At 35.1% G+C, this 23,316-nt stretch overlaps 1 protein-coding gene across 1 annotated transcript; it reads left to right on the top strand.

Annotated features, from left to right (window-relative positions):
• Positions 1 to 180: 180 nt before the first annotated feature.
• On the top strand, positions 181 to 8,590 carry LOC128221474 (uncharacterized). The gene is made up of 9 exons (XM_052930080.1): positions 181 to 865; positions 1,174 to 1,260; positions 2,797 to 2,879; positions 3,330 to 3,401; positions 4,881 to 4,962; positions 5,907 to 6,007; positions 7,012 to 7,083; positions 7,735 to 7,873; positions 8,545 to 8,590. The coding sequence occupies exons 1-9, from the start codon at positions 181 to 183 to the stop codon at positions 8,547 to 8,549; spliced, it is 1,326 nt and encodes a 441-aa protein (XP_052786040.1). The 3' UTR covers positions 8,550 to 8,590.
• Positions 8,591 to 23,316: the final 14,726 nt, after the last annotated feature.

Consider the following 23,316-nt stretch of genomic DNA (forward strand, 5'->3'; position numbering starts at 1 on the left):
TACTTCATTCCTTCGTACCGACCATATTCTACCAATACGTATATGTCCCAATTCTTAATCGTTGCCACCGAAACTGACACGACAGTGGATATTGAATTTCCCTCTACATTTACACCATGGGCAAAAGGCCACATTAAGATTGAATTGCAAAAGTATCAAACATATCTGTTTCAAAACCGAATGGACACCACTGGAACACTTGTCACTAGTGATAAACCAGTTGCTGTCTTCGCCGGTAATTCCTATGGTGCAGTGCCTGTCAACGGCACAGGCTATGGATACATGGTTGAGCAAGTCCTACCAACCAGGTTTTATGACTTCAAGTTCATAGTTCCTGCAAATAGCCCAGGCGACGACTACTACATCCGCATTTTCTCCATTTATGATGACACGAGAGTGAACATATACAATTCAACTACTCATGACTCCCACTTCCTGAAAAGGCTTGAACAATATGAGCGCCATTACATGGCGGAACCGACCGTGTTGCTAGCTGATAAGCCCATTTATGTGATGATTTACTCAACTAGCATTTTCATGATGACTGCGCAGGCCATGTCACAGTTTCAGTCTGAGTATGAATTCACCCTTCAAGGCAGATATAATCCTAACATCATTGCTGTAACTATCAAGACAGCAGAAATCAGTGAACTATATCTTGACGGCAACAAAGTTACCATAGACAACCCCAAAGTCACCCAGGTCGCATCCCCTCTGCATGACTACAGTGTCCTATACATACCAATCACTGAAGCAACAATTCACCGAATCCATCACTCTAGGCAGCGACAGTTTGGAGCAGTACTGTACGGTACAAATCAGTATGCGTACGGAATGCCTCTTCAGATGACGCTGACAGATATTGGTTAGTACGACAGAATTTTGTAAATGAAAATATGTTAAAAATATAACCAAATAGTATTTATAAACAGATCGAAGTAGATTAAGTAGAAAAACAACATATAATAGTTTTCATATGTTTAGAAAAACGTTTGAGTTCGCACAGTTAGATACCTTATATTTATTTAGTTTGCGATTTCAATGTTCAGCCAATTACGAAATATTTAGTATTGTTACCGCAACACACCAAAGAAAAATACAGTATTCAAACATTATACCGATTAAAGCAATATTGGAACAACGGTTTTAAATGTTGTATCGTTCTTCATTCAGGATGTTACCTGATAAATGGCACGAACAGTACGTTCGACCCAGGACAAGGGTCTCACCATGGGTCTCAAATCGACTACCAAGCTTCTGGTATGGTTATAAATCCTAATTTCATACATGAGCTATTTCGAATATACATCAACGGAAAATGACAGATGTTATGTCTTTCAGATGATAATTTGTATTTCAGAAATGAGCATAGTCATTAAATGAAGGCATCAACTGATATTGTTCCTAATAACAAGCTATAGGTTTATACAACGCTTTGTTCAGATTCAAGTTATGTTTACAATGATATTACAACATTATTCTTTGCCACGATGTTACACAGGAGTTTGGTCTTGTGTTATTGGGGAATCCTGAGTTCCCTGAGGAAACCCACTTGTCAGGCTTGGTGACCACAAACCAAACTGAACAATTGCTTTTGCTAAGGGTATCCTTTTTGTTTAAGAAATTTGTAGAGTATAATTGATATTTGTCACAGTTTTGAAAATTGTGCTCACTCTCCAAATATAATGTCAGGTTATTCAGGGTCCATACACAGTTTAATTTAATTAGTTTAAGAAATGAACAAACGTTCGGTTCTCATATAGTTTGCTGTTTCTGTTCAGGATTTCAAAACATTTAACCAGGCTTACACCAGAAGAAAAAAAACACTTTGCTTATTCACTATTAAAATATAGTTTTGGTGCTCACTCGGTGAAATAGATGGCAATTATACACTGAAACAAAAAGGTCGATATATTAGTCAATTGTCATTTAAGTGCATTACATGTCTAAAGTGAATAATGACGTCAAATCAAACGGTTCTAAGGTAGGCTTATCAAGCATGAGGTATGCTTCATTATTAGATGTAATGATTATTCGTTTCAATTTGATAACGGTACGGGATTGTGCGGGTAATTGAGAATTATACGTGTAATGCCTTGGGCAACATGTACGATCATAATCAGTCTTGTATCGCTATAATATTCTATAACGGTACGGTACTGTACGGGAAATATAGAAACATACGGGTCTTACCTTGGGTCACATATGTTATCATTATCAGTCTGGTATCTCTAAAACAGACGTTATTCTATAACGGTACGTACGGGTAATTGAGAATCATACGGATAATGCTTTGGGCAACATGTATGATCATAATCAGTCTTGTATCTCAATTTTAGACGTAATTCTATAACGGTACGGGCCTGTACGGGTAATCGAGAATCATACGGGTCTTATCTTGGGCCACATTTCCAATCATTACCAGTCTGGTATCGCAATTTTAGACGTAATTCGAAAATCCATTTCAGTTAAAGAATTTTGAGGATATGCACCAACCAGTCTACAAACAAATACTGTTTTATATTAGATCGATATTGTAAACCCAAATGTACCTCCAAAAATTTGTTTCGCTGTTCGAACCGGATACATGGTGGCCTTTTGTCATGTTAATCTCCTCAATAGTTGAAAGTTGCTCTTAATTAAATCGAATGTTTTACATAGTAATAGTCAAAAACAATGTGAAACTATAAACCAAAATTGAACTAATGGCGGTCCTATTCAGACAGCATTGTGTCCATTGCTTACATGGACTTTATTTTGCATTAAGCCTCAGAACATATGAAATATTTATTTTAGGTAATGGTGTTCACTGCTTCAATTGTGACGATATGACACACCTCAAGTATTGCGACAGGGTGACAACATGTAGGGAAAACGAGGTGAGTGGTTAAAATAGTGTTAAATGATTCCATTATTTTACGAGCTCATGGATGGTACCTGTATGTGTTGTTAAATTTTATGAATCACCATAACACTATGACAGTTTGCTCACGTGGATGAAAAATAAGATGAATCATAAAAGCGTTCGTGTTATATATGCATGTGTGCATTTTACATGTTGCATGATTTATCATATGTTTTGGGAAAGCATGATCTATTGGTTCGAATATGAGACAGTTAACGATAGATCATGTAATGTGGTTTTGATATATGTGTGCATTCTACTATGTTATAATTGCGTCATGAATTTTGCTCAAAACTACTTATAAGACGACTATACTATTTTTTAATCAGATATATTTGCTTGCTTAGAATGTTCGTTCGCTTGAGAATATCTCGATGGTCCCTGCAGACGTGTTTCGACTGTAATTGTTCAATTTGACCTTCAGGTTTGCTACGTCCAGAGCTACTCCAAGGGTCTCGACGCCATTCGCTACAAGTCTGGCTGCACAGATAAGCTAGTAATTGATTTAATAGATACGTAGCAGTTGTTAGGTTATAAAAGTCAGTAACCTGCCTGTTTTGAACATTGGCACAAGGCGTAGTACTCGCAGCGCATGGTTAATAAACAGAACTGACTGTCCATTTATTAGATGTTCTGTATTCCTCATTAAGTTTACTGTGGGCCGTAGCCCTGTGCATTATTTTTAAATCAAATGACAGCACGCACAGGATTTGGACAATATTTGAACGACAATATGTCCAAGTTAAACGTGTACAATAATGTTTCCTTAGTTCGTTTTAAGGCTCTTAAAAAAGAACTATTTAGTTCAGTGTCATATTTTAATTAATTTCACATCGCGAACACCAAAGATAAAAATGTTCAACAAATACTACGCTAATCGTTAAATATAGCTTTTGGATGTCCAATCGGATATATGCAATTTCACGATCTTATTTCATTTCACGAGTTTCATAGAACAACATATTTTCACGACTGGCGAATCAATAATTTTTCTATGATCACGAATGTGTTTTTCCCTTTTATAAGGAACGTTAAAATGTTACCTTGCACGATTTCTCTCATCGTCGGCAACCACAGTACTTTCTTCTGTTACACTTCATACATACAATTGACTGAAAAAATCTCGTTTTAATGGATATGTATGAGGCAGGGGAGACAACTCTTCTTCCAATGAATTTGCATGTTACAGTCAAATATTGCTCAATAACTTTTCAGTTTCAGTAGCCTTTGTGGCTGTGTGGTATTGACTACCACCAAATATTATTGTACGTACATGTAAAAGGCTGACCCGGTTTAAGTCCGCAATTCGCCAGAATATATTTCAATCGTAAAGCATATGGTACTTTGCGGGACCAATGAAACCGCCTCATTAATTATTCATGATTAAGATATTTTCTTTGCCAAATTGCCACGGTACACAACTGAAGCATAACGTATTGTGTTTAGGGGATATTTGGCGATGGGTTTCTCTGTTGTCTTACCTTGACCGTAGATTGTATGAATGTTTTCACCATGCGATCAAATCAGATAAAATCGAATTATATTTACTTGTATATTGACGGAATTAAATCAATTCTATTACCTGAGAGCATTGATCACCTGAAAAAGTTATCGCAACACTTTTGTATTGGCGGATATCGCGGCAATCAAAGTGTAAATGATAAAAATAATAATTGTTCTGAACTTGGTCAAAGTAAAGTTAGCTTTGTATTTGTTTAATTTCAGACTCGTTACTGCTATAGAAGACTTATGGATGCAGTTACAGTCTGCTTTTTCTAACAAGATTTGAAACACTTGTCACAGCTGTACTTATTTATGTCTAAATTGTGAGAACGTCATAAAATATTGCGCGCTTTGAGAAAACAACGGTTTCGTTAATCACGTTGTTAACTTAAATAAAGTTCTGAACAATCGGCCTATTTTCTAACATTCACAGCGCCAATCTACTTATTGATGCATTATGTCTCCACTGCAGCGTTGTAGGAGTCACGGACTATCCGGTTGCTTTGAATGCTGTAATGGGAGTTACTGCAATATACGAGGGTGTAAGGATGATGGTAAGTATTTTAAAGTTGTAGTAAAATATTAATACACGATAATGACAAATGAATATAAATATTTGAATACGTAAATATGTCATTATGAGGTGTACCGCGTTAAGCAACAAGAAGGTTTTGTAGATGGGTTTCGGCCTGTTTATTGTAGAATCATATAAAATAATATCATATCAAATAACTTACTTACACAAACACTGTGAATATCAGTAATAGTATCCTTGATTTTCCAAAAATGTCGCACTCTTGACGCAGTTATATTGTTTCCAGAAATGAAATAAGACTTTTTGCATGCTTTTCGATGAAATTTTCAGTTTTATCAGCGAAATAGCAACATTGAAAATATCAATCTGATATTTTCACTGCTGAATAAGGATTGAAAATATTAACTTTAAGAACAAAAATTAAGTCAAGTGTAGTTACTTCTCCGTGATCAAACCATAATACATCACATTTAAACCATTTCTTTTTAGAAATATGTGTTTACGAAAAAGTAAATAATTTACTTTTTATTAGAAAAATATTTAAAAAATGTCAATCCTTTTTCTTTTTGATAAAATGGTCGGTAGGACATGTCTTAGTTTTACTTATCGCCAACTATAAATTACAGCTCAACGTAGACACACGGAAACGAAGTCCATTTTTTCCTTGAATTTCGCCGCCAAAAGGTCGCAGTGTTTTCGTACTGGTAGGGCTATGCTAATTGACAGAAATGCCGTTACCACGTCTCCGAGTGTACGGGTGTATAACATGGTCCAAAGACCAACGTTCTGCTTTGATTGTTCCCACCAACGTATAGATGATGAAACTTCGCCTGTTTTGTATTCACTATAGCACAGTTATACTTTCCTTTTCAGTGTTTTCATCTACTACAGGCCAGTGAAGTTGACTCTGCTTTGAATGCCTCCACAAAAGGTGGATGCTCTTAAATTGTTGATTGATTACAGGTATGGTTGGGATATCTCAGAGAGGGCCGTTCTGTTTTGAATGTGGTCACACTGGGGCCGGAGATATATGTGAAACCGTCCGGTTGTGTTCCGTGACTGAGGTACCTTAAACGTTGCCAATTTTCTGATCATTACTCACTGTATTAAAATGTTTTTAAACTTCAGTCCCTTATGATTAAATGGACCATACACCAGACGATGCTATTGTAAGATAAAAATTTCAAAATTGTTAATACAATTGATAATATTTTGTAAAATGCACTGAATCTTAATAACTGATCCATCACAGAGCTTACAACATATGTCTCTTATGCCAATTTTGCCCCATTTTCTCATTACAAAATTTACTGGGTTTGTCTACCACGTATTTTCCAGCAAATTAAAATATAGCCTCTGTATATGTATATGTACTAATCATGGGACCTTCACATGCTAAATATACACACTATTAACTGGGAAACCATTTTGTCCTATTTTTAAAAAGTTAAACTCAGTTGATACAGTGATAACATATTGTTTAATCATGTGGAATAATGAATCATCGGCCTCATACTACTTCGTATTGAAAATTCTAAGCTGTGAAAGTACCGTATTTGAAGATTGTTGGACCATCTGGTCTTCAATCTCTCTTTAAACTCCAAAAGAGAGCCGATGGAATCTGAAATAAAGCAAACATGAAAACCATGTTAATAATGAAATGCATTATACAATTAAGTACTGTTTATTATCGGACAAAGTTCAAAACCAATCATCGATACAAATTGGACACCCATTAACGATCAAAGATAAAAAGAGAAAAAATAAATTTATATTTTTTATATAATTCAAAATGGAAACAACACACACTGAATGCAATATACATGAATTAAAAAACAACAACTTGTTTTTAATCACTTATAATAATATTCATTAATAATTAAGAGCATACAAGTGTATTTAATGGTTTGCAAAAAAATAAGGTTTGCTTAACCGATTATGCTCGATGTTGAGCAATCATTGACGAATATTCTACTATATTCTTCCAATTACCCAGCTAACGACCCCAATGGCGTAGGGTATGCAACTTTAACGTTCGTGTTAGAACCAAGTAATAATATCTTTCCAGGCGTGCTTGATTGAGGAGTATAAGTGGGGTGAAAATGACAGACACTTCATTACGGGATGCACTGACTCTCAGGTGTGTATAATAAAACCAAGAAACTGTCTGAACACAATATGCTTAATTATTCTGTCGTTGAATGAGTGTTTCTTGTGATAATAAAATAATGTCGTCTTTCGAAGTATCGCTATGATATGCAGTTACATCCATTCATTGTTCTAGCAATGCAATGTAAACGCATATTTTGCTGAAAAAATATGCCGTAAAATCAGACCCTGCCGTTCTGCAATTGTATGGGCCGCGGTAATTTTCGTTTTTTTAGTAACTCGTTTAGCACTGTATTCATACCTGAAGTTACACAATGAATAAACCGGAAACAAAGATTGGGTCTGTCTGCTATCATTTATGTACCTTTCTGACATTCCAATTGAATCGGTCCTGGTCAGTGTCATTCCTATTTTAGTTTAAACATTCTATATTTTACAAGGGTGTGATAAAAGCTAATACTAAGTCTCTCTCGTTGGAACGATGTTGCGCGAGAGTGTTGTCATGTGTTGTGGGGGGGGGGGGGGGCGGGGACACGGAGAAAACACACTTGTCTTGCTTGGTGACCACTAACCAAACTCACATGCGCCCATGCCGGGAATCGATCACGGATCGCATTGGTGGGAATTGAGTGCGCTAGCCACTGCTCTAATCGGACTACCAATTCCTATTTTGTTGTTCTAGCTGTGCAGTAATACAAGAAAACGAGCCGTGGCTGAGCTGGACAGGGAAGGGAGATATATGCCGGTCTGCTCTCACTGTTGTACAACAGATTTCTGCAACTCAAACTGCACAGATGCCAGCATAATCCCGGGTGTAATTGGTAAGAATTATTATATCAAACAGAAAATTGAAACCCAACTAGAACATCGTTCAATGGAAGTTATGACTAATCACTTTCCTTTTCTGTTTTAACATGTTCAGTTTTTAAAGTGACACTCTTATTCAAAATCAATACATACACATGTAAGACAAACATCGATAAACCTTTCACTACTTACTAAATTATGCATTGTAGGAAAATATATATATATTATATATTTTTACAAGATTGTTACCGTGTATTTAATAGCAGAAAGCGCAAACATATTAAATGATTGGCGAATGTTATAAGTTTTACTGTGGTCTACTACAGTCTCATAAGGTAGAAATACAGTGTTTTATGCTCATTTCTGTCAAATTAAACTCGGTATCCTTCATAGACATTTATTCATTCTTTTTGGAATATCAAAACAATATTATTTATTGTGGTAAAATTTAACCGGAATAAGAGTGCATTTTGAAACTGAAGTTCAACCATAATTTGCACAGAATATCAAGTGCATGATGGAAATATCCGTTCATACCGAATCAAACCAACATATATTACATTCCATCAAGAGGTGTTTTGGTCAATATATATTTGATTAAATACATTAATGAAGGTTAAGTTAAAAACAACATTATACAATCAATATTTTAAACATTCAGTTTAATGTGGTATTTCTGTTGCAGGGTGAAGGATGTTCCAAGCTAGAACGGATTTCTTGAGAGTGTACACATGTTCATTAAACCAAACTGAATATGTACGATTTTTGTTTTGTATATACCCAATTAAAGTACATGTATATATCATAAAAAAGAAAGTATATACAGTATATTCTCGTCGAAAACGTTTCGAGACACAAATCATCAGCCGGTTTTGCAAAATATTAAGACGAGAAAACAGTTTTTCTCCTCAAGTGGGTGTTCTCTAATTGTGATGATAAACATATCTTGCAAGCCCTATATACTGTCGCCATAATTTTCGCGTGTATTATTGTTTTGAATGGTAGAAATAAAGAAGTGTAATTGATAAATGCTGTCAAAGTAAAGTGATAATGCCACAGCTCTAACGTTAGCGTAGCAGACTTACCAAAATAGCACTACAATTATTTAAAGTTCCATAAAGTAAAACAAATATTAATTATGTTACGGCTCAGAAACGGCAATTCTATTAAATCGGTATGGAATAACACAAAAGGAGTTTGAGGATTTTGCACGTCAGTCACACCAAGTTTACGATCATTTGAAACTTTTAATTGATTCATATGCGAGATGATTATCTGACTAAATTAAATACGTAGGTTTGATAGTTTTAAGCCATTTCATAAAGTGTCAATGCCAATTCATCGGGTAAGAGTGATCTTGATTGATCAATTAAGAAGGTTGGATTGTTGAGAACCACCACTGTAAATGGTTGAATGCAGCACATCAAGTAAATGCGCATATATTAACCTTACGTTACTTGTTGCAAAGCCTTAACCAGCACTCATCAATCGAACAATAATAGGCTATAATTTGCATTTCAATACAGAGTGTTATTTCGTTTTTTTTGATGGATGGGTGCACTTTTCTAAAGTTTCGATGAAATACATTATGCATCTTCTGAGATATTGACTAACAAATGCTTACATGCATTTTAAACCTTAATGTGTATCCGATGCAAGGGTGAGTACATAGTATTTCTCTCTGTTACGTAAATTAAAAAAAAAATAAAAAAAAATTAACAAACAAACTGACAATGCTAGAGGGACGACGGCGAAATTGATGTGATAACAGAATACAATACAAAAAATAGAGTTGAACTAATTAAAACTCTTGATTGTTATACTCAGTAGTTTAACAGAAAAATATAAGTATTAACTTCTTTATTTGCAACGCACATATGACAACATGATACGAAGTGTGTCAATTACAATGTTTAGAATTTTGGAAGTATAAACATTGATATAATGACGTTTTTGAAAATTAATTCAGTTTACATATGTTTGAACAAATTATTGTGCCTATATAGATAGTAACCGTTGATAATTTGAAATAATTTGAAAATTGTCTTATTCAATATAACACATTTTTACACGGATTTGAAATTTTCAGAGAAACACGATACAAGCTTAAATGGTTACCAGATGTCGGTAAAGATTTAAGATTATATCTTTTGAACCAACTTTAGAAATATTTAAAATAACAGCTATATTGATTATTTATTTTTTTCGATTTTGAGGAAATAACTTCTTTAAATATTCATGATAGTGTCTGAGATATCTAGCAAGCTCTACTTGATTATGCCAATTTCCCATCTAAAAGGCATCTGTAATCTGTAAATACAAATCCAGGAATGATATTAATAATAAATTCCAAAAATAAAAAAGATATAAATACAATTACATATAGTTCACATTCAAAAGATTTGTTCTCAGTTTATGTATACGCAAGTATGTGATACATGCAGACACTGTCCAAGGGACTTGACAAAAACAACTGTGCATACAATTTCACTCTCTTCACGATCATCTGTACATTCTTTGCTCACAATATACGAACTCCACTTACAAAAATATAAACACACATTCACGAGTAACGAGAAGTATAATTGTATATGTTTTGATAACAGTCCTATAATTTTCGCACTCAGAGAACGACGTCGGAAGTATGTGATTCGAACAGAAACTGTCCAATTGATACACCATACAAACTTTGTACCACATTTAAATATTAACTTGAAAGGTAGAACTATAATAAAAAATAAACCCCTTCGACATTATATATTTAAGTTTGCAATATTCATCTTCAGAATGTGTAAATGCTATAACTATCACTATAAAAATAAATGAATGCGCAGTTCATTTCCCGTCATTTTAATTTTAAAAACAAACAGTCAAACCTCTATTAGTTAATTTTCTTGCACCAATGACCGAAACTTTATTACAAACAAATATATGCTGTGTTTTGTTAAAAAAAAACATTACAGGAAAAAGAGTTCAAGCAAAATCTGCATCAAACAGACGAGGCCAAAATGGTGAGCTTGGCCACTTTGGAACTACTAAAATATGTGTGTTTTACAAGCCAACGCTTGTATAATATTTTACTGACTAAATGTAGGGGGGGGGGGCAAGCCAGTTGTGATCGTTTTCTCCAATTTTGGGTAACACTGTTGACAGCCTCTGTTTCAAGAAACGAGGAATCGTAATTGTAACGTGCAGCTTTCTATTTGCATTGGCGAACATATCAATCGTGAAGGGCCCCAAAATACCTTTGGGATAATGGAAAAAAGCCTTTCATTTATCAGTGTTTCTGTTTTTACTTATGTCATCAGAAAAACTATTTAACTCTTTAGGTACCGATTAAATCTCGACATCTATATTCTTGATGAAGCAAATACCAAAAATACGTAACGCCAATTCGTGCAGTTGTAATTTGGGCGGCATACCTTAACTTCTTGCACACATGTATGTAAATCGGATAACCATTGTATAGATTTTCGTGCAAGAATATCACCATAATTTCTTAGTGCTAAAAATAGCACCTTTAAGTTCATTAAAAGGTGAAGATCTTTGTCGGACCACATATCATGAAAGATTAAGCATGTACATCTTGCAATAAAACCATTACATCTAGCATCGAGCGATATGAACTTTCAAACGTCAATGGGTGCATTTACAGAAATAATTTTGCAGTTTTTGTTGTCAATACTGTCCATCCAGAGGTCATGTCCTGAAACACACATATTTTCTGAGGGTATTGCAAACCTTTTATCCAAAGAGGCACGAGAAGTAATTACTAGATACAAAACTATAGTCATAAGTCTAGCGAGATAACCGTATGAATCATTTTCAATAGACAACTGTAGACTCTCCCAGATTAAACCTTTTCACTCAAGTATTTGAACTGAATACCAGATTGATTTTACATTGTTTATCAGCAGACATGCATTAGGTTAATTTTTCTGACATTCTTTGCATCCTCAATTGTACTTTCAATATTCTTATTCGTGCCACAACCATCATAAAGGAATATCACGATTTTAATTGCATTGTATCTCCAATCTCACAAATTCACGCAACGTTGTAACAAAATGAAAAAGGGACGCTACTTAAATAGAACGGTATCACTGTACAACAATAGTACTTTCCCTTTATAATAAAACCCCACACGTACGATGTCCTTGTAAAAATGTGATAGTATCGTTTTGACAAATCAAATTTTTAACAAACACTTTTTTATCAAAATAATCTAATTCCTGTTTTCTAATCTTCAGATGTCATTTTTTCTTTCCAAATACAATTATATAAAAAATCTAAAATTTATATTTTCTTTCTGTCATAATTCACAGATACAATTTAGTGACTCGCCACGTGCAGAATTGTTTGACCTTTAGTAATAAAACCATTTTCGAGCATGCCATCTACAGTTCCTGAGCAAAATTCAAATTTAATAATGCAGATTTCTTATTGTTAGAAGTTAGAAGTCTATATCCGTGCCCGATAGTAACTATAACATCAAAAGTTCCACCAATAGTGTTCCAACGGTCGCTTTGATCATGAAAATACTTGACTATACCATTGACTAGTCTTTTGCCCGATGGATGTCTTGTGTTTCAGGCTTTTCCTCAGTGTTCGTATTTTTAAAAGATCTTCATTTAAAGTTCTCTAGCTGAGTATCAACTATTGTAGTAACAAACGAAATGCCTGAACAAGATCTTCCTTATCCTTGAGAGACTACCTTGCTCTCCAACACGTGACATTTAACTCCTATTTGCGGCGACCCACTGTGGCCAGGCTCAGACTCCTTTTTCGATACTCCGTCTTCTATGTTGCCTGCAAAAATAACATCGCAGGAGAAATATATTATGTAAAAAGAACTACTCCAACTTCAAATGTTAGAAATGAAAAGTTTATAAGAAACGCTGTTATTCTAAAAGATGTGGAATACACCCTACTTGTTAGAAAAAGCGCGAAGTCACGCGAAATTTGCTCTGTTATTTTCGATAAATTAGTAATGTTTTATAGTGTTTGTTCACACAAAATTCATATGTGGATTTAGCATTTTATGTGTGCTATGTGAGAATGGATGTTTTAGTAACAGAGGTTGGAATATAAGTGAGTTATTTAAGTTTAATAAGTTTCCCTTTGTTTCAATTGGAATACTAACTTGTGAAAATGTGAAACCGTGACAAGTGTTCAGTCAAACGGACTAGAAATGGATTTTGGTGCGGAGAGAATCAATTTCTAATTATCGGATTTAGCCACGGAACAGGTTGATCGGCGTGACCCCGAGACCGTTATAACCAACATCGAGGATCAATGGCTAGAGGATCATGCCATGTGTGACAGTGATAACGAGACTGTCCAGTCATGTGATCAAAACAGTCACCATTGTGACAGTGACGATACTGACGTTATTGGTTTAGAAGACGTCGACTTCCGGGTCGTCGAGGAATATCGGAAACTTATTCAATTGTACCGAGACTATTTTAGAGACATGTGTGTACAGTATATCTTAAGGGAATATGCATCGAGTGAGAGTGACCTTGATCGTATCAGACGCCAGTACTTCGAAAATCTGAAAGAGGTCAGTGGAGATTTCCCGTTTGGTCAGGACGCAAAGCTGAAGAGGCGAATGGCTTCGCGTTTGTGTGAGCCGCTGGCTGTGCGGTTAGCTCAGAACATCTTCAGCATTATTGAGGTGACTGAGGGTGGTGATTTTAGTGTTCTTAAATCCATGATAAGTGTAGGTAAAACGCACCGCGTGTCCGTCGCCCAGCAAGAAAGAGTACACCGACTTCGCGTCGGATTCCTTATCTTAAAGACACTGTTTCATCGCTGCTTTTAAAGCAAACATTTCATGCCAGTGAAAAACTACGATCAGAGCAGATGAGTGTCATTAAAAATAATGCTGGAAAAATCAAAACGGACATTATTGAATGTAGTGACTCGATCTGTTCATATACATCCTCTACGCTAGGAGCTATGATAAATCTTACAAGCTCTGTTGTTGGCAGGAAAACAGAGGTGGAGGATAGAGTGAGACATACGGAGGTATTTCTGGATGATGAGAACAAAGTCACTGTCGCCACTGTCTCAACCTAAAATGACGTCATGGTGCTCGTCGATGTACATATTGCAGACGACAGATAGGTGCTAGATGACGACTGCGTGAAAAATATAGACACTGAATCTCACATTGAAGGGAATCTTATTCCGGTGATAGTGACACATCGCAGTGACGACAACTTCCGGTTAGTGGAACGCAAGCGTGTGGAACGATACTGCATCTTTGGGCTCAATTCTAAAGTGAACACTGATGTACTGGCCAACGTGATTGAGAGTAAGGGACCGACTGTTAAATCAATGAAGGTGTTTCCATTAAGAGCCAATCGCCAGAGGGTGTTAGTTAAACTAACTGTTGTTTCAGGCGAGAGTTCAAATTGCGATGCTTATCGATTGCGTTTGGCCTGATTATGTGAGCTGTAAACAATGGCGGTCACGTGAGCCACGTCGACATGATTCACATACACGTCAAGTGAAGTCGCGTGACGGAGAAGAGCGTCGATGGTCTTCGCGAGTGGGCGATGAACGCAAGCAAAAACCGAAATGATTCACGTAGAACATCATATGAGATTCCTCCTAGACTCCGTGGGGCGACTCATAGGCAATCTGAAGGACGTTATACTGGCGACCGGCAAGACTACGGACGAAAAGTGTGCGACAATAAAGACGAACGAACGTGAGGAATTCTACACGCAATATGACACTAGTCGGCCTCAAGGAAGTCGTTTCAATGTGTTGTCGATATATGTTGACTAAATGTGGGTATTAGGTTACGAAAAGTGCTATTAATCGAACATGGCTGTTATCATTAATTACCTGATAATAATGTCTACATTAAGTATTAGCCTCTTACCATGGAACTTAACCGGCATCATGTCTAGTGCCGCGTACCTTTGTGATGTACTGACGGGTGGGGATACTGATTAGTGATATATGTGGACTCTCAGAACATGGAATCGATCTCAAGCGATTACAGACACCATACGATTTGCCAAAAACCGAGATTGAATAACACTAAATTAGGTAGAGGCTGCGTATCAATTATGTGGCATAAACGTTATGATAATTTCATTTTGCCTTTAAGTATTGAATGATGACAGCATCGCAGTTTTATCAGTTTCAAATCATACCGGGAAAATATGTTTTTATCTTCCAGTTGTATTTACCTTGTATAAACCACTCTATTGAAAAATATGAACAGTATATTGCACGCTTATATGATTTATATTTCATGTATTGTGATAAAGGTGCGACAATTTTCATGGGGGATTTCAATGCTAATCAGTTAAGAATCAGAGACAAAATGCTTTACAAATTCATGAATGATTGTAATATGTGCGCTGTTTAACATGCCTAACTCTTGATTAGGCTCTGTAGAAACTTTTGTATCATATGACGGCTGCACTACGTCAACTCTTGACTATATTTGTATGCCATTAGAAATAGTTGATTTGTGTTGTGCATTGTGAAGTTGCGGATGACAATTGTTTGAACTATGTCAAGACACAAACCTATTTTATGCTCTTTATGTTTTGAAAATGTTGATATGCACTTAGATGAAAATGATGAGTTGTGTAATTGTATTAATTGGAAAAATGTAAATTTAGACCACAGGCAGTTATATGAATATGCGTTAATGAATGATTTGGGGTTATTGAATAAACATTGCTAGATTAAATGGCGTAGATATGTTTTATGATTCATTATGAAAAGTTATTCGTGAAAATGCAAGGAAAACGTTGCCTTTTAAGAGGTTTCGGTCATTCCTAAAACCATATTGGGATGGGGAGCTGTCCATTTTACATAAAGATATGCAGCGGTCACGTGATGCATGGTGTAGGGCTGGGCGGCCCCGTGATACAACAGACCATATATATGTAAAGTATAGAACTGAGAAAGCGTTGTTTAGAAAGAGACTCAGATTGTATATGGAACAATATTTACTTCGTTTAAACAGTAAACTAGAACTTTCAGCTGAGACGGACTCGGTTTACTTTTGGAGAACTATTAATGCTTGAAAGAAACAATCGAAGCTGAAATTAGTGGATGGAATGAATTTCAATTGCGTTGTCTATAGAAATCGGAAGGATATTGTCGAACAGTGTGGATACTACTTTAAAACTCTTTATATGTCCTTCCGAACAAGAGGATTTTGATAGTGAATGGAAACAGACTGTTGAAATGAGTATTGATCAGGCTTTAGAAAGACTCATACTTGACCCGGAAGTTACGGATTTCACCGGAATGTGTTTGCCGGTTGTATTAAAACGCTACCGAAGGGGAAGGCCTGCTGGCCGAATGAAATACAGTCATGAACATCTTGCTATACGCTCAAAAAACAATAGTTAAACCCCTTTCGGTATTGTATACCGCTATGTTGAGACTTGGTTATATTCTTGATGAAGGGGCACATAATTACGTTGCACAAAGGTGGAAATAAACGGAAAGATGACCCAAATAACTACAGGGCACTAACTCTGTCATCCAGTATACTAAAGATATATGAATGCGTTTTACTGGAGCGGTGTAAAGAAACAATTATTAAAAAACTGAAATATACTTCAAGGTGGTTTTTAACAGCAGCTAGGATGTATTATGACTAGTTTTTCATTGAGAGAGAGTTTACATTTTGCCAGAGAGTTCTCATCCCCCGTTTATCTTGTTTCCTTGACGCCCATCAGGCTTTCGACAGGGTGTGGCACGACGGCCTCTTTTTTAAACTGCTGATGTTGAACCGATACGAAGAAATTTCAGAACAGACCGTCGACGGGAACACGATACTAGCACTACGGAACATGTACACGGGCGTTACGAGTCGTGTGAGGTACCGGGGGTTATATTCGGAGGAACTTCCGGTACTACAGGGGGGTGACCCGCCAGTGGGGGGAAGAGTTTGCGTCTACAGTATCTGGCCTATATTAACGGATTGGTTGATGAATTGGCACGAAGTGGAAATGGATTGTGCATTTATGACATCAATATGAGCGCACCTACAGTAGCTGATTGACATGGTACATTTAGATTCCTGTATAACTAAAAACAATGTGCAGTTGTCGTATTCAATACAAAATGCATACCAACAAGTACTATACAGCCTTCATTCTTCTTAGTAACAAGATCCGATACCAAGGTGTGTAAGCTATATGCCCTTAGGCATAGAGTGTAATGAAACACTCTCGGTACAAGATTGTTTTAAGAACGCATGCATCAAGTTACGTGGGGCATGTATGAATATTTGCAGTAGTGGCATCGACCCGGGACACCATCAGCGCAAAGACATTAAGAGTAATATACACATCAGTTAGTCTTACCAAAAGCTCTTTATGGCTGTGAGCTCTGGAATAGCTATTATAACAGGATATCAAGGGACTGCGCATCATTTCGGCATGAAACACATGCAATGGTTTCAAAGGAACATCTCTACCAAATATGTGTTGATGACGCTTAATATGGCATCCATAAAATCTATTAAAGACTTTAAAAAGCTTCAACATTGTCGAATGGAAATCTCATTGGAAAACTTGACTTTAAATGCAAAAAAAAACATATTTCTAAATCATGTTTCAGAAAACAAAAAAAATATCTTATTAGTATTACCGAACTCATTTCAAAAATAAAAAAAATAAAACAAACATTGGGTGAAAAACAAAGAAAATAAATTGCAAAAAATCCTAATTTGCAAACTTAATCCAGATGCTGTAATATCACAAAATACTAATATTCCTCGTAGAAAATTAAATTCAAATAGCGAACAGTACCATATGAAATATTTACGCACTACCGTATTTAACTATATTAACTCGGAAAATAAATACATTTATGTTTATATGTATTGCTTTATCCTTTAGGAAGAAAAACAACAACAAATAAACACAGTTAGTTTTAGTCAAAATCTAAATTCGAGTTATCGCTGAATTTGGCTTGTTTTTGTTCGCAGTTGATTTGTTAGTTATTCTGAGGTCGATGACTTATAGAGCCTTTTTTTCGATGTCTTTGTAAATATACAACTAAGGGTTAGCTTCAAGAGAAGATTGTTGTAACACAATAAGTATCATGACCTTTCATAGATACAATACAATTCACAATTCTTTATTATCATTTTTTAAAAACACACATTTCTTGCAGAAACTAGTAAGGTCAGAGGCTTGTGGAAGGATTTCCAAGAAATAAACCTGATATTGGAGTTACAAAACAGAATTGAATTTATCCGGCTGATAATAATCAGTATCTGTTTGTTGTACGCCTTGCTGAACAGAAGCGGACGACAACACCATGGCTCACAATGTGACTTGAGTACAATATTGATACTCCTTTTTCGATCTGGTGTTGAAGCAAATCCTGGCCCTGGCCCTCCAAGAAATTGGAAAGGTATTTCTGTTCCAATCTGAACATTAATTCACCTGACGATACGATATGACTTATCTACTGCACATATAACTGTACCAGATATCCGAAGATCAATAAGGAAGGGTCTTGATAAACATATTATATTTTGTTTAGCCTAATTATGCTGTTAGTCTCAGAAATAAAGTTCATTGTAGGTGAGATGCTAATTGTTCAATTTTTCAATTGTTCGATTTTGGAGAATTGCCAATATCTAACATTTCTTCACCATAAGGTTATTAATGCACTTTCACACTTTATCAGTTAAATAAACAACGACGCCTTGCGGTTCATCCAACCAACTTGAACGTATGCTTTTCTTTGAACGAAACGCCAGCCCTTTACTGCATCATATAATAAACCATACATTTTTTTACAGATCTCCCAACAACTGTTAGACACTTAGGGATCTTATCAAGCCAGATTGCTAATGGCTGGGGGTATTACGCTGACCGTCTGGGACTCACAGAAGATGACAGAGATGTCATTGTCGCTAAGTACCCACGAACACAGATGCAGATCTACCACATGCTAAATCTGGCGGCCCTTCTTCGACCACTACATGACTATGAGAACAATGCTGATAATATTGGAAGAGTGCGCAGAAGAATTCGACGATATGGTTGTCGCATGGGAAACCGCTTGAAGATTTCTTTGGTACATAATACACTTTACGCCAAAATTTGTATCTGTTTGTTGTATTCTGTTTAACAGGAATGAATAAGTGTGTTTATTTCATTTATAAATAATTCTAATATTTTTTTAAGATTTATTGTTTGTTGAAAGGAAATATGGTTCGTAGGTTAAACAAATTTTAAAGAGCAAATACTGATTCGGAGGAAACTTTCAAACATGGTGACATCACACGTAAGCTCATGTGAAGAGTTTTTTATGTGAAATAAACTTACACCAAAATGTAACAAATACCCTCTTTCTGTTTAGCTGATGTCGAGGAAGAAATCCAAATAGCGGTTCAAGCAAATGAAGGAGATGGGGAAGGCCAAAATGATTCTTCAAGTCGGGGTCTCAAACGGATATCCAACTTTGAGTCAGGGGAACCTTCTGTCAAAATACAGCGAATATAGGCGTAGAAAGTGAATATGCAACGTGCATATAAGTAGTACAGAAGTGATGCAAAGCAATACGTATTACCTAGGCAGTGAGGTCGCAACAAGTATCTAACTAGGTTGCAAGGATTCAATGAGAATATAAACTCATCAGCGAAGGGTAACTGACGATTTGTTACAAACGTGATATAATAAGTGACTAAGTGCATTATGAACGCAATGGTTATGTTAACATCAGGCTAGTGAAGGCACATAGTTGTTCCGAAATATAGTAATTTAATGTATAAAGTAAGTGATAAAAAAATCCTAAATGGCGATGGATGATCATAACAAATTCTATAAGAGAAGTGTCAGTATACGCTATTGGTTTTCAATATAAAAAAAATGTACAAATATCATCTGAGTTGTTATTGGATTTCAATTTAAAGGTATACACGGAATGTAATAATGTACATATTGCTTTGTAAATAATCTCGTTTTTGTTGTTCTGTAGTGTTCTGAATACCAGTTTTACGATCTGCTCTGGTCGTTGATAATTTGATAAGTTCTTTTTATTTGTGTAACATAAATACGTCCATGGATCCAAACTGTGCTGGCCTGAATGAAAGTCAATATATGAAACCTACTGATCATAAAACAGTTCTGAGCTTTCGGCTCATTGTCTCTAGTTTTTATTGCTTCATTGCATAGACTCTGTTTGTAGGTAGTTATGTTAATACGAAGCTTGCGATTATTGTTAGTATTTGTGATTTCAGTGTCATTGGCTCATAAAATAAATGACATATACCTTTTGCAGCAGCTTATTGTTGCGTAAATTGTCGCCCACACAATATATACATTGCGTTATCTGCAAAAATCAATGAACATACCTTTAGCGTATAAAATTATGATGTGTATTAAAGAAAAAGGACAATACTTATAGTTTCTATATAAAGCATATCCTTTTCGACAACCAAATATAACATGAAAATTGTATGCATTTTATCTTTTAAAAATGACGCAAACTTTGCAGCGATTAATGGCTATGTTGGTAAACGTTTGCTTTTTCTGTCCTCGAATCAAGTAAAATGATAAACTACTACATAGTGATTCAACAGGCATCCATTTTGCTTGTTTAAAATAAATCCATAACGTAATTTTGAGAAAAAATCAGACATTGCGGTTTTGCAGTCTTCAGTTCTTAAGAATGCCGTATTCAATGACGCGATATGATATATTGACTGTCGTATTTTATGAATAAAGTTCTCAATATTTATTCATCATTGTCAAGGAATCTGCAAGTTGACTTCGTCTGCAAGAAAGTAACTGCAAAGATAGCCCTTTTAAAAAGACTAAATTACTTTTTTAACGGCCCAATGAGACAATTGTTTTATAAATCAAATATACTTCCCATGTTTGACTATTGTTGTAGTGTTTGGGGATAAGTAAGCAAACGCATATGAAACGAATAACCATGATTCAAACAAGAGCTGCAAAAAATATTTTCTTTAAGCCTATAAGAACGCCATCACATGACTTATTTAAAAAAATGGCTTCAATTTGAATACCGTTCAAATGTAAAACGAGTGTTATGGTATATAAATATATTAACAATCTTACAACGAGTTATATAAAAGACATATTAAAATATCGAACAATGAAAGATTTAGATTACGATCTTAAACGCATTATTATTATTATTATTATTATTATTATTATTATTATTATTATTATTATTATTATTATTATTATTTTTATTTTTATTTTTATTATTATTATATTTTTTTATCATATTTCACCTCATGAACAAAAAAGGAAATACTTTTATTTCTAAGCAACTCATGAAATATAGATTTGATGCTAGCTCGGTGAAACATATTACACAGAAACAAACTATTACTTTCTATATTATCGTAATATATAATGTCACGTATAATACGATCAAACAGACACTAGTTTTCCAGCTGGGTGCTGTCAAAATATTGCTGCATAGCTGGATAAGCTTATCTTAATACTTTGTACAATTAAACACTTCTTCAACAGTGTTATATTGCTTTAATATGAAGCTGAAAAATATAATTTTCCTGCGGATTCCGTTGGATTCAGGATTAATAAAATGATCACGTTGTTAAGGCAATTAATACAGTGTTATAACATGAATTTGCTGATTTCATAATACATTGAAACTGGCATGGACGTGCCCAGTACTAAAACATATAAATATTAAAACTAAAGGAACAAATTAAGTAAACAACATACAGTTGGGAAAGGCTCTTCCATTACATTTCACACCAGGACCGAAGCTCTGCCCTCACAAACGGTTTGGTTTTGCAACTCTGTACTACCTCAGTAGGTGGTTAAGTGCAAAAAAGTGTTACTTTGCTCCAGTATACCAACCCCTGACATAGCAATGCTATATACATCGTACGTCATTTGGGATGCATTGTCAGCAAAGAGCAAAACACAATCCTCGATTTTATATATAAGTATAAGTTTGAATTCTTCATTTGTAGAATTTCAGGAAATGGACAATTTGTACATTTCTGGCACCGTACCACATACGTTTCCTCTTCTAAAGCTTGTGGGGTACCCTCGTTTTTGTATTTAGCACCAGCAATAGTACGTAAGCAATTATAACTGAACCCTCGGCTACATTCAAAACAAATCTGGACTTATCGACGTTTACTTGGATGATAACATTTTTATCGTATTCAAAGTTTTAAGCATGCATATAGGTATCCGTACAAATCAGTTTGTTTAATACATTTTTAAACGAAAATTGCACCTATTATTCAAAATGAATAAAATTACTACACATACATATCGATTTAATGATAAGGCCCCGGGTGTCCCGGGAGGGGTCCTTTCTTTTAAAAGTGTATATGGAATTTGGTCGTCTAACAAATAACAAAGGAATAACAAAGGAGAAACAAGAACTTCCTACCTGAAATAAACTGTTTAAACAAAAAAGTGTACCTTATATTGAAAAACGGTTACTGCACATACCCATCGCTTGAATAATAAGGCCCCGGGGTCCTTTACATTATTTTTTTATCTACTATGGAACATGCATGTCCTAAAATATCAAATGAATTAAAAAGGGGGGAAAGACGTGGGACTAAAAACTGACAATGCGCTATAAATGCAATTGTATTAGCTTACATTTAAAACATACAAACAGGTCAAGTATATTTATAGTAGTACAACTAGAATAAAAATAGAACTCTGAAATAGAATAGATGTACAAAATATTACCCGTAATCTACGAATCTCCGATAAAATAGTAATACTATGTTAATTTGAAATTTAGCAAATTATTTGTTCATGATTCTTGAACACTGGTTTTGTGGTTAAACAATCAAGAAGGTATTAAAATCTTAAAAAGACCTTATATTATGTATAATCAGAATTAATCAAAGTATTTGTTTTTTAAGTTAAAGGAAGCAATAATTTACGCACACACATTTTCTCAAATGTATTGATTTGCCTTTGAATATGACATTTTTATACAATTCATAAACTGTACACAGCAAGAAAATTGGAGCATTAATGTTTAATATAAAATTACAATGAAAATAACTGGACAAACCAAGTAACCAATTTATAAAAAGACCCTATTAAAAGGTACAATACTCAGACCCTGAACGAAAAAATACACACCGTCCAGTAACCCATAAAGGTCTTACACTCATCAACACAATCTTATCAAATACGCCTTTGAACGATTAGCGGAACTTGGGTGGTTTTTAATATATAACGTCTGTTTATCTAATGGTCATACATCGTTGACTCCATTCACACTATTGGTCAGTTATTTATATCGTTGACGTCATCGATGTAATACTCTTTCAAATATTTTCTTCTCTGGAACTATGTGATCTGCAGGTTTTCTCATAGAAATTAATAAGCATTCTCGGCTGTACGTAGTTTTATTTGAATATATGAGCTTGTTACAAAAATGTTAACCTTATAAATTTGAACTACCT

This window comes from Mya arenaria, chromosome 16 (genome assembly GCF_026914265.1).
Source record: "Mya arenaria isolate MELC-2E11 chromosome 16, ASM2691426v1".
In the NCBI taxonomy this organism is placed as follows: domain Eukaryota; kingdom Metazoa; phylum Mollusca; class Bivalvia; order Myida; family Myidae; genus Mya; species Mya arenaria.

Coding starts and splice junctions, on each gene's coding strand:
- LOC128221474 (XM_052930080.1), top strand. CDS start 181: ATGGACACCACTGGAACACTTGTCACTAGTGATAAACCAGTTGCTGTC. Junction 2,880..3,329: donor CAACATGTAGGGAAAACGAG/GTGAGTGGTTAA, acceptor TTTGACCTTCAG/GTTTGCTACGTCCAGAGCTA. Junction 7,084..7,734: donor CGGGATGCACTGACTCTCAG/GTGTGTATAATA, acceptor TTGTTGTTCTAG/CTGTGCAGTAATACAAGAAA.